We start from the raw sequence: 13,745 nt of genomic DNA, 5'->3' as shown, positions 1-13,745 counted from the left end.
TTCATTTAAACACCCAATTCTTTCTTCCTGCTGAAACAAATTCATGTAATAACAGAAATGATACCAAAAAAAAAGGAGAAATGAGTCATGCTTTACAGCTAATTGGTATCACCATTTATATTGAAAAACATAAGACTTAGAACTTTATTTCATTAAGATTAATTTAAATGCACAGAAACTATTTTCAGAATGACTTTAACATAATTAAACATTTCAAAATACAAATATTAGGAAGAATCCCCAAATGACACTTGATAACATATCTATTCTGATGAAGTGCTCATTTGAAATTAGTATTTATATTTTTGACAGATATCTATGGATTTATCTAATTACTTTTATAGTACTCAGTGGGTTTCTAATTATTCTTTTAAAAGCCTTTTATAAATGGGTAATGTTTTATATTATCAAAAATCTAACTTCCATTTAACATAAACAAATATGTGCTTCAATCTTAAAAAGTTCTGCATGAGTATTATTTTTTAAAAATTTATACTTCAGCATTTTTTTTGGCCTATCATGTATTAACCAACTCTCATTCTATTACATTGAGTTGTTAAGGCAATATACAATTAGTTTATTATTTAACAATTACGTACTCGGCATTAATAATTGTGTGAACCGAGACAATCTCTGCCATCACAGAGCTTATAGTCTATTGAAGAAGGCAGAGAGTAATGTGTTTAAATAATGTGTGAGAAGTGGTGGTACATGCAGGAATCTGTGGCTGCCCTAGCCCCTGAGAGTTAGGGATGACACTGTGTATCAATAAGCTACTTACTGAGACTTCATTAAGTGCATGTAGTTATTATTTATTTTTTCTTTCCTTTATGGACTTCATTAAGTGCATGTAGTTATTATTTATTTTTTCTTTCCTTTATGGTCCCTGTACCCATATAACTTTAGTTTCTGGGTATTCTGTACTTGCTCATGTGTTGTTTTGTAAGAATTATTAAACTATTTTATATTCAGAGTTTTTAACTATTACAGTCAAATTAGTACATAAATGAAAAGAGAAAGATATTCTAAAGTAAAAAACCCCCCAAAACTATTAGGGTACTTCTTTTAAAAATTTTCTTTTCCACAATGCAAAACAATGCATATTCATTGGTAAACATTTGATAAAAACAGAAAAGAGCCATAAAATCACCACTCAGAGAAAACTACTCTCATTTTTATACATGTATTTTTCTTTTGGCTTTCGGACAAAGTTCTTTAATTATAATTTTGTCTTATGTAGTTTGGTAGCCTGCTTGTTATACACATAGCATCATAACATAAGCATTCTTCCATGCTATTAAAATTACTAGAGGCAGTTTTGACTTCTTTGGTTTTTGTTGTTGTTTGTTTGTTTGTTTTGCATTTGAAAAGGCTGACTCAGGAAGTTGGGAAGAGGGATAGTAAGCAGTTCCTTGTCACATCAGAGTAGGAAACACTTTCTTAACCACATCCCTACTTCCAAGCGATTGGCAAGTTGGTGGTATCACAAATCTTTTTAGCAGGCAAAATAAATATCTTAGAATTTTGAAGCAAAAGGTGCCCCCGGATCCAACTTGTTACATATTATAAGACTGTTAAAAATATGTCCTCCGCTTGAATAGATACAGAAAGAAGGTATTTAGTAAGAAAGTAAAAGAAAAGTAAAGTCTTATTAATAAACTCCTTATTTTACTACCTCACCATTTTTTAGCAGTTTTTATGGCTGATACAGAGTTGAGGGCTTTTATCTCATTTAGTCCCTGTGGAAACTTTTTGCAGTAAGTAATGTTATTTTACTCATTTTCCTGGTGAGGAACCTGAGGCTTAGAGCCCTGAAATAACATGGCTGAGGTCTCACAACCAATACGTGGCAGAGCAGAAGTCAAATCTTGGGCCGCCTTACCCACTCTATGTCACTAAGCCAACCTGTGATTTGTCACTCAGCCCTACTTTGCTGCTTCATATAATTGAAAACTACTCTTATGTGTCTCTCTTACTGTTCCCTTTGTATTAAACACTCCAATTTTTTGACACTTCTTCATGATGTAATCTGCCTCAAGCTCTGCTCAGTCCTGTACTTGTATAGTTAATTTTTAATGTAAAAATCAAACTTTTACATTTATTGGATTTAATGTTCTTTATGTTGATTTATTATTTCACCCACTTTAAGATCATTTTGAATATTAATTCTGGCATCTAACATATATACTGTTGTTCAATTCGGCAAACTGTATCTATGGTTTTCTATTTAATTATCCAAGTAATCGTTACTCATATTGATCGGGACTAGGATAAGATGAAGCGCCTGTGCACAGTGCAAGATACGGCCCATCAAGATGACCTTCTGGAGTGCTAATATATGATAAATACAGTTTGGGAGTAGTTTAGGTATTGGGGAAAGAGTAATTTGCTTTCATTTCAATTGCATTTTAAGTCATACATTCCTCTGCAATTTGGATTATTGAGTATGTGTTCTCAGAGTAAAAGGTTTATTTTTTCTATGAATTTCTCTACAGAAATTTCTCGGTGCTTCCAAATGATAGTGAATGATTATGTTTTAATGTCATTAACATATACTGGGGGCCTTTATATTCTTACATCTGAACTATAGGCTATACTGCGGTCAACAAATATATTAAGTCAGTATAAACAAACCATTGAATTATTTCAGTGTGTAAGTGGTATCGTCACCCCATTCCCCAATTAATAGAAATTAAGGAAATTAAGAAATTCTATTCAGTAAACAGAATATTCATTTGGGATTTATAAAATTGAGATTTATAAAATTAATTAGAATATTTAGGTTTGTCCTTTTTGTAAGTTTGTTGAAATAGGTGATTCTTTTGGTGATCTACATATGGAGAAGTTTGCACTCAGCATCCTGTGACTGAGTGTGCTGTATGTTCATGTAATCCTTGCCTTTCTGAAAATTATACTTTGGAAGACTGTAATCTGTGCCGTCAGGCCATTTTGTTATAAGTGTTATTATGAAGCCAGCTTAGAATTTTTTAATTAGTTTGGATACCTAATTAGATATCAAATTGTACTTGACAACTTGAGTATTATAGTGAACTTTTAATTTAATAGTAGCTTCTTTAATGTTTTAATTGTCATCTTAAATTTCTGGTTATCAAATTCAAATACAATGTTGGCAGCTAAAAATTAGAAGCAAGAAGAGATAGAATTTTCAACTGTTGTATACCATAGATTATGATTTTATGAGACAGAGATATTCTTAAACAATCTATAAAACATTTTCTCAAATTCTGTAGGTAGACATTTCGATATACTTTATAAAGTCAATTACCCCCCAAAAAAGGTTGATTTGAGATTATTTTGTCAGTATTTAAAAGACTAAAATAAAATTTGCTCAACATTGAAGTTATGTCAATACTTGAAATAATTTCTGGATGGAAAATTAATTCTTTTAAAAGTTCCTTTGTTTTAAATTCTTAAGGTTTAAAAATAAGGACGATTTTTATATGCATTTCTATTAGCCTCCTAGTTCTGCTGTAACAAAATAAAACAACAATTTTTTTTTTTTTTTTAATCAGAACTTATTCTCTCAGAGTTCTGGAGGCCAATACATAGTCCTAAATCAAGTTGTAATCAGGACTATGCCCTCTTTGAAGGCTCTAGAAACGAATCTGTTCCAGGCCTTTCTCTTAACTTTGGTGTTGCTAATAATTTGTAGTGTTCCAATCTCTGCCTCTGTGATTACTTGATGTTGTACCCATGTGTTTGTCTGTATCAACTCTCTCCTTGTAAGGACACCAGTCATAACGGATTGAGTCCCACTCTAATTGAATATGCCCTCATCTTAACTTGAATATATCTACAGAGAAGACTCTATTTTCAAATAATATCACATTCATGGTATTGAGGGTTTGTACCTGAATTCATTTTGTTGGAGTTCAGCCTATAACAGCTTTCAGTAGTTAAATAGAAACAGTCTAAGACAGCAGTTGGAAAAGGGACCTCAGAAATATTAGCATCTGTGATCCTTGTTTGGATTTCTTTCAGAGTCTTGATTTTGGGTCATCTGCTTGCACTTTAGTAATTATAACCTCAGACTATTTGTGATTTAAGAACATTGTAATTTCTCTTTGAAGCATTTTTCCATTGACTTATTGTCTCAGAAGTCTTTTCAGAGAATCTCCTCTTATTAGAAATCATAAACAAATTGACCCTAGGTTTGGCTGTTTGTTTAATATCGCAGTTGATGAAATAATGAATGACTATTGATAGTATGACAGACCACTAACTTTTTTTGAATCTTAAAAAACTCTTATGATCAAACCTTTTTGTAACTTTATAGCACTTACACTGTAATGGATTGTTAAAATATAAAATAATAATGAGGATGATGATAATGTTAAAAGCCAAATACTCGAAGATAATGTTAAAAGCTAACTACTTTAAATGCATTACCTCATTTATTTCTTAGAATGACTCAGTGAGATGAAGTCTGCTGTTATCCTTTTTACACATGACCAAACTGAGGCTCTGGACATAGGTTACTTTTCCAAAAGCTTTACAATTATTGGAGAAGCTGGTTTCGAACTTGGCAGTCTGACCCTACAAACAATCTCTCACCTTCTATGTTATATATTATTTTGTTTTTGTTTTCTATTCAAGGCACATGAAATTGCTCATCAGTATGATTTTTTTTTTTTAGTTAAACTTTTATTATTTTGAGATTGTTGTTGATTCACAAGCAGTTGAGAGAAATAATTCAGAAGGATTCCTTGTATCCTGTACTCAGTTTCCCCCCAGTGGCAACATCTTGCAAAACTATAATATTATGTCTGAATTGTACATTGACTTTGACACTGTCAAGATACAGAACATTTCTATCACTACAAAAATCATTCCTGTTGTCATTTTAGAGACACATCTACTTCCTTACTTCCATACACCTTCCTCAGAATGACTCAATGAGGTGAGCCCTGGCAACCACTAATGTGATCTCCATTTCTATAATTTTGTCATTTTAAAAATATTATATAAATAGAATCATGCAGCATGTAATTTTTGAGAATTTTTTTTTTCACTCAGCATAATTCTCTGGATATTCATCTGTTTCACCCTGTATCAAATTTGTTCATGTTATTGCTGAGTACTATTCCATAGTATGAGAGTACCACAGTTTGTTTAATATTCACCTGTTGAAGGATATTCGAGTTGTTTCCAGTTTGGGGCCATTAGGAGTCAAGCCACTGTGAACATTTATGTACAAATTTTTGTGTGAAGATAAGTTTTAATTTCTCTAGGATAAATTTCAAGAGGGCAATTGCTGCATTGTATGTCATTTGCATATTTAGTTTTATAAAGGAAACTGCCAAACTGTTTTTGAAATCTGTGTTTTATGCTTCATTTTGTATCCTTTGTGTTTACAGATTCAATACTTGGCGAAACTACTTTCCACCAATGACACTAAAGATTCAATATCAAATATAATTTGTAATTGTTTTGAAGTGTGAATGGAATCTTATATTTTACAAGGGTATTTTTTCTAGAGTAGGTCACTTAACAAGTAGATGAGCCTAGCAGCCTGCTCAGCTTTTACATAACATCAGCATATTATTTTTCTCTTCTCATTAACTCTATTGTGTATGTTAATATCCTTTCTAGGAGTTTTTAATGGTTATTAATAAAATAATATTCTTTTATATATTGAAAGGCATACCCAATTAATTTTGTTCTCAAATTAAGCCCTTTACATGTTCAGTGATTGAACTCTTGAGAATTTAATGTTAGGTCTTTATCTAAATACAGGTGCTATTTTATAGTAGTACTCATTTATGTAAGTGCCATTACCTTGGTGTTCCCCCTTGAAATTTGTTTTGTAGATGGTTCTTTCACAAGTATCCCTTGTAAACAGCTCTTGTGATAAATGCATATCTCTAGAAAGTAGAGTATTACCTCTCCAGTAAGACAGTATTTTAACTCTTGTACATACTGTATCAACTTCCATGCTCATAGCTATTGCATTTTTTCTATGATGTGTTTTCTGGCATTCTCTCCAGCTGGCATTGCTATTTGATTAGTCCTATAGTGTTTCACTTTTTTTCTCATCTTTGCTTTTGCCTTCGTAATTAATTTTTCACCTATACTTTTATAGTTTTGCTTTCATAGTTCTTTTGATCTCTATGATTTCTTAGTTTACTCATAGTTCAAGAATGAATTCTTTGCAGTTGCAAAGTATATATTTGATAGATAATGCTCAGAAACAAATACAGTTTCTTGCGCATTTTAATTTCCAAATAGGTAATAGATGTTTAATGTCACATATTATAGGAAGTCAAAAAGTGAAATTGTAAAAAGTAATAAATAAGTGCTAAGGAAACTTAAGATTTTTTTTTTTTGAACAACCAGCAGTCACCTACCATTTTAACAAGTACAAATAATAAATGTGATTTTCATGTGATCACTGGATGCTTTGACCCACATAGACTAGAATTATCAAATGAAAATCACATCTCGCTAAACCTTAGGAAGTATACTTTAAATGGATTGCTTCTGTTAAACAGAAACCTTTTTTCTTTGTTATAAATGAGCATCATATGCAAAAATGAATTTTAATGGACATTGAAAAGGTCATTAGTATGACATCATGCATATAAAATGAGCAAGTCCGTGAAGATTTCTCAAGCTTGGCACTATTGACATTTTGGGCCAGATAATTCCTTAATCTGGGTGGCTGTCCGTGCACTGAAATATGTTTAGCAACATCCCTGGCCTCCACACACTACATGCCAGTAGCATGAACGTGTTCTGTTTTTATTCTTATGTCAGATTTAATCTTTAGGCTTTCTATACTATTAGACCGTCTTGGTAAAACTTCTGAGACTAGGGATGGGGACAGGATTGTCTCCACTAAAACAGTAAAGTGGACTCTATTTTTCTTACTTCTCAGCTCTGCCTTAGTATATGATGGATCTTTTCTGATCCTGTCCCGCCCAGCAGAACTTGTGGCCCTGTTGTCTATTTCATCACAACTCCGCTATATGATTAGTGACTCCTATTACGTATTTTGAGCTAATGTGTATATAAAGATAATGGCTTCCTGGGTTACCGTCCCAAATCAGATTTGAATTTTGGCAGATCTGAGTCTGAAGAGGCTGTTAAGTGGAAAATTTAAAATTAGAGCAGCACCTCTAACAAAGATGTTTTTGGTGAAATTAGCTCTTCGTGCTTGTAAGCACATCATAGAATTGTACTTCATTTGAATCCACACAATGGAGATCATGACTTCAAAAGACTGGAAAGTCCCTTTTTTTTTTTTTTTTTGTGCTAAAGTCCAGTCCACTATCTCACACAGTGAGCGATTGAATGAATAGCATTTTGTTGGCATTATGACAGATAGGCTGTGAGCTTGAAAAGGCAGATTTTGATTCCTCAGAGAGATCTCTGAATTATCTTTGATGTCTTAAATTTCTTCATCACCTATATGCTGTCAAACCATCAAATCTTAGGAGTTCTTTCTTTGAATCATCTATTGAATACTCTTGTCACCTCTTCGCTGGCTATTTGAATGTTGAAAGACTCTCGTATCTACTTGTCTCTTCTCCATTCCCTCTGATACTGCCAGACTAGTTGTTTTAAAAACAAGTTTTGCTGAATCACAGAAATAGCCTGTGTCCCTCCACACCTGGTTCCATCATATCTATCAACATTATCTCCTACTGCTGAAAGGAACCTGCTTTCTAGCAGACCAAGTTTTTTCACTGTCTTGAATGTACAAGCTTATACTCGTTCTGTGTTTTTGCTTGATTTTCACTCTCGTGTGAGATTAAAATATTTGTTTTTGCCATTTGATCATATTCTTAATCACTACCCCAGGTTCAGCTGAAGCCTACCTCCTGCACAGGGCTATCCTTAACTTGTTTATTCCATATTGATTTCTACTTCCTTTTATCTGAACACGTTGATGACATGTAGTACTCATTTTGACCCTTAGCAATATATGGCTTTGTTCAAAGTGATAATAGTTTCGCATGTGTGTTTTACCTCTTCAGCTAATTAATAAATTCCTGGAAAGCAAGTGTTTTGATCTTTTTATATTTCATCAGTATGTGATTATTTACATAACAAGTACTCAGTAAAGCCTTGTATTAATGGCTGGCCAGGTACTGATTATATTCTAATTGTTTTAAAATATTTTAAAACCAAAATCTAAAAGTCTTATAGAAACCGATACCACCTTGTATAGTCTCAGATTAGAGAAGGATGAACTTTATGTATGTCAGAGAAGGAAGGTGTATTTCCTTAGGTAAGAAATTGAAAGTAGAGGTACCTTGGAAACGATAAATCAACTAGCAGTCTACAAAAAGAAATCTTATTTGTGGTAGCTATTTGAATTATGGTACAATTAATGTCACTTTGGATATGAAATGTATGTCAGATTGAGCTATGGGTAGTGGAAATTAGTAAATGTAAAAATAATAGCTGACATGGATTATAAAACTTGATTACAAGACTTCTAACTGATCTTGATTTCCTTCTTTTCAAACACCCAGATACCTCTTGTTGCTGCACAAATGGACATTTGAACGTGCTGTTGAAAAACACTTGCAAGCATGGAGACCTCATCAATGCTGTCCTCATTGAATGATGAGTGTAAATCAGACAATTACATTGAGCCTCACTATAAGGAATGGTATCGAGTAGCCATTGATTTGCTGATTGAACATGGGTTAGAAGCATACCAAGAATTTCTTGCCAAGGAACGAGTATCGGACTTTTTAGCTGAGGAAGAAATTAATTATATTTTGAAAAACGTCCAGAAAGTTGCACATAGTACATCACATGGTACCGATAATACTGATAATTCCTGCGATGATACCTCATCTTCCGGGACTTACTGGCCCATTGAGTCTGATGTGGAAGCTCCAAATCTTGATTTAGGCTGGCCGTATGTGATGCCTGGACTCTTAGGAGGAACCCACATAGACCTCCTCTTTCATCCACCAAGAGCACAGCTACTGACAATTAAGGAAACAATTCGGAAGATGATAAAAGAAGCAAGAAAGGTAATGATATTCCTATTACTAAATGAAAAAAATTGAAACATGCAGAAAAGTACCAGGCTAGTATAACACACGTGTGTTAAAATAATCTCTATGTGTATGGATCATGGCTATTATTTTCAGGAAATATACATATGGATACATAGAAAGGTTGTACTTCCCATATTTTGCATATATCTGAAAGAGTGGTGTTAGGTCCTTGCTAAACATGGAGATTTTCTTCTCTTCATAATATATATATACATCTAAGAGACCTTATGCCCATGAAGGACGGCAAAGATGTGTGAACTGTGAATGAGATGATGATTTGATGCATTTATAAGTCCAAAGCACTTACATTTTCCTTAATCTCTGAAAGGTAATATGTTATCGGTAAATTTGGTGAAATTTTCTTTGTCCTCAACAAAACTGAGCCTTAATTCTTGCTCTGGATATAGTTTATGCTATTAAATAAACCATAGATTTACTTATTCATTTTTTGAATTGTGTGGAAACAGTACAAAATCAGGCAGTGGTCCCCAACCTTTTTGGCAACAAGGACCAGTGCTCCTATGAGGATTTAATGCCTGATGAGTTGGGCCTGATTAGTATTTGGATGGGAGACCACCTAGGAAGACCAGGTGCTGTAGGTGTAAAAAAATAAAAAATAAAAAAATTAAGGGATTGTAAACTGACAAGGTCCTTGCAATCTGTGAGGTCAACCATGGGTTGCCTTGCCTAAAAAAAAAAAAAAAATGCCTGATAAGCTGAGGTGGAGCTGAGGTGGAGCTGAGGCAGTGATGCTGTGGAGTGGCTGCAAATACAGATGAAGCTTCGCTTGCCTGCCCTCTGCTCACCTCCAGCTGTGCGCTCCAGTTTCTAACAGGCCACAGACCAGTACCAGTCCATGGCCCTGGGGGTTGAGGACCCCTGAAATCGGGCATGAAAATGTAAAACACTGAATTAAGAGTTACTTAACATTTTAGGGCCTCAATGCTCTTTATTAAATATTTGTGTTGGCTTATAAATCTCAGAAATCCTGTTTTAGAACTCATATTAATCGGTAAAAATTTTCTTTTAATCAATTAAATAAAAATTATTGAGAATTTTCTATGTAGGAATGTGTTAGTTTCTATGAGAATGTGTTACTTTCTCCCCATCAGCAGCATGATAGGCAGTTTGGAGAATAACAAAATTTCCTTAGCTGTTAATGCAGCTCAACCCAGAGGTTTAAAATGTATGGACAAAATGTTATGTCTAGTTCTTAGTTACGGATACTGTACAATATAGAGATTTAGATCTAAAGAGACCTTAGATGCACACATACATGAAGTTGCTTTCTTTTGTGTTAATAAGACACAGAAATGCTTGAAAAGCATACATTTATGAAATACAGAAATACAAGACCCTTGAATACCACAATGGCATGATTGATTGCGAGACAAGCAACTAAAAGCTTCGCAATTATGTTAGGGAGACACAATGTTCTGAAGCTGATGTCAAATGTAGGCTTGGCAAAAATAAGGTGATTTTTTTCCCTCAAACCCTTTGAGCTCAAAATAACCTGACTTTTTAGCTATGTTAACTCTTTTAGCAGGATTGTATTAAAGAAAGCACTAATAACCTATTTCAATTGTTAAAAATTAACTGTAGAATCAGGCCCACGGCAGGTGTTCAAATTTTTATTGAATGAATTGAACTTTCAGTTAAATTTTCTGAATTGAACCATGAATATTTTTAATACTGTACTATCTTGTGCTCTGTGAACAAATTATACAATTATATTTTGTAAAACAACAGAACAAAATTTAAGACTATATACGAGTCCTTGTAAAAGTAAAATTAACAAATATCAAGTGCCAATATTTTCTAATTTCTGTTTGGGAACACAGTATATTTTTGAACCACAGTATTGTTAACTGAAAATTGAAAAATACATTAGTAAAGATTAATGTTATTATGATGGTAACTTAGTTATGAATTCATCAGCCTACACCACAGCGTGTTTCCTTTGAGAGACTGCATTTTTGTAATGAAAAATGAAATTCAGGAGATACCATGTGTTCTTGGGCTAGCACTCACTGGAAACTGAATATTAATTATGACTCATGTATTTTCCTTTTTTTAATGTGGCAGCTATTTATTTAGAGAGACTCTAGAAGTAATATCCTTTGCCTGGTCATCATCTGTTGGGAACTCCAACTTGCATTAACAAGCTGAAGAACTTGAAGTCCATTCCATAAAACAGTAGCACAATGTTATTCTTCTCTTTCACAAAATCAAAGTGACATAAAATAAGAAAGGAATTTTTAAAATTTTATTCAATTTGTACAAATATCCAAGCTGAATTCAAAGAGAGAGAATTATTTGAACCTTATAAATTGCACATATTGCAAATGAACATAAATCATAACTGATAACCACTTTTTTTTTCCCAAAAGCATTGGAAAATATGTTAGTTTCTCCCCAGATGAAATGAATATTGAGGTCGAATAGGCTAGAATATGCATGGAATGTATATTTCTGAAGTATTTTTGAAAATTCATATGTCACTGTTTACTTAAAGATTTTTGAATGATCCAGTACTCCAGAAATGAAAAAGTTATTCACCCCTTTTCCTAAGATTTTAGACTATTTAACTCATAACCAGACAAGGTCCTATAAAAAAATGTAAAATAAGAGCAAATATTATTATGAAGTGGAAGCTTGTCAAAACATTGCTTTTTAAAGATTAATTGTGGTTTTCATGATTATTATTTACTCAGCAAAAGTCAGGTTCTTATAATCCTTCAGAATTAATGGAAGCCTATTAGTTACCAGGATAAACTAGTTTCAGAAGATAAATTCTCTTTATTGGTAACTCTCAATGAATTGCCATGTCATTTTAAAGAGGATGACCTTTTTCTTTTCATAAAATATTTGAATAATGTATCTTTTAATGGATAGAAGAAAGTTTCTTGCCTCCACATTTCTCTGGGAGATTCTTCTGGTAGTCAACATTATGAATCTCTAGAGTTATGAGGCCAAACAAGTAGGGGCCAGCAACCAGCAAAGCAGAAACCAGAAAGCCATCTCAGAGAAAAACTTAAATATATTTTCACTGCCTGTTTGCAGTTGAGGTAAGGTACTTATGAAGAAGTCTTAAAATAAGAAAAAGAATCCAAAACCAATTTTTTAGAGGTCCAAATATTTGAAGTCTGATCATAACCACCAAGTGAAACTTCTAGTCCCTTTAGAGAGGAAATAAAAATGATATTATATCTTATCTATCTATACTGGAAATGTTTCGTTTCTGAATTTTACTAATTTATATGTGTTTGATTTGTTGACCTTAAACAAATAGCTAGTGATTTCTTCAACGAAAATTTGTTTATTCAGGACAACAAAGAATTGAAATTTGGGACATGCGGTCTAGTGGCAAACCATGCTTAAGTCCAGAGAATAAAGGAGAGAAACATTCTTTTATAGAGGAAATGGGGACTCAGAAGGGATGTCGTAAACAGAGTCCATTGGAGGAAACTGAGAATTTGAAGTTTAGTAGCTTTCATTGTCTGAGTAGTAACAGTTTTCATTGGTTGAGTGGTTGCTGGGCAAAGAGAAGATCCTCCTTTCTGCTGGAGTAGTAGAAAATCATCTTCCTGTTTGAAATGGAAAATAAGTGTCTTTCTGTTTGGGGACTGACAATGAGAAGTGGGACATGAGTGCTCCCCCTGCAGGCCCTCCCAACTCCAATTTAAGGCTCTGTTTATTAATCTTCACAGTTTCTATCTTAAGTAATATAATCCCTGAATCATTCTGCTTTTATAATATTTTAGAAATCTATAGATTTGTTTTTATTGATGCATTTTTTTTTTCTGGTTGTCACTTAGAAGTTATTTAGAGGGTTTTTAAAATTCTCTTTCACTTTCTTTTTATTTTATTTTATTTTCTTTATCTGTATGCTTACTTATTTTGTTACTTGAGAATTTTTCCTTTGGTAAAATCTAATTCACTTAACATCTTGTGCTTCAAAGGCCTATATTTACTGGCTCTTTTTCTAACCCCTTTCTATTTTTCACTATGTGATTGACATAATTACATTTGGGTCAACTTTATAAAGTCTGATAGTGTCTAGTAAGACTTTTCCCAGGTTATTATTTGTCTCTCAGGAGGTGTTCCCAAGATGATATATGCATGTATTCCTAATTACTGTGAATGCCTCTTAAGACAGTATCCTCTCTAATTACTTTTAAAAAGTAATCTTTCATTAAAGTAATTTTTCTCCTAGCCACTGAGTAGTAGATATCCATAAATTATAACTTCTGATAGTCTTGAATATGTAAATGTTTAACCAGAATGCTATTTGCCTCTCTGTTTCCTAATTCTAGGCTAGCTGCTCCTGTGAGATGTGAATCTTACTCTTGTGAAATATAGACTCAAGGAGACACATAAGCAAAAGTCTAGTGAGAATTAGGGCAGAGTAATTCCTGAGTTGCTCTGTATTGCATTTCCTGCATTCAGGTCTTGGTTCCTCCCTGAGTCACTGTTCCTGGGTGTGTCTTTTTTGGCGTAGGGAGTTATTAGTAATACAGAGAAACATTAACTATCAGCTGGCCCTATGGCTGCAACTGGAAAGGTGAACAGATGATAAGGGAGTTTCCTGATATTTTACTGGTATTAAAAAAGTAGTGCTAGACTAGAGGCTTGATACCAGGGCTTTACCACTAAGTGTGCATTCTACAAGTCATCGCATGTCCCCAGGTATCTTCATTTAGT

The 13,745-nt window shown here is 33.3% G+C and overlaps 1 protein-coding gene across 1 annotated transcript in view; it reads left to right on the top strand.

Annotated features, from left to right (window-relative positions):
* Positions 1-13,745, top strand: part of FAM83B (family with sequence similarity 83 member B) — a 75,613-nt gene that overhangs the window by 8,784 nt on the left and 53,084 nt on the right. The window contains exon 2 of the mRNA XM_011375021.2: positions 8,502-9,014. Within this exon, the coding sequence (XP_011373323.1) occupies positions 8,562-9,014 (453 nt within the window). The 5' untranslated portion in view covers positions 8,502-8,561. The remainder of the gene's footprint in view (positions 1-8,501; positions 9,015-13,745) is intronic.

This window comes from Pteropus vampyrus, unplaced genomic scaffold, assembly GCF_000151845.1.
Source record: "Pteropus vampyrus isolate Shadow unplaced genomic scaffold, Pvam_2.0 Scaffold260, whole genome shotgun sequence".
Classification (NCBI taxonomy): domain Eukaryota; kingdom Metazoa; phylum Chordata; class Mammalia; order Chiroptera; family Pteropodidae; genus Pteropus; species Pteropus vampyrus.
The sequence above is the reverse complement of the archived record's forward strand: the minus strand, read 5'-3'. Positions and strand labels throughout refer to the sequence as shown.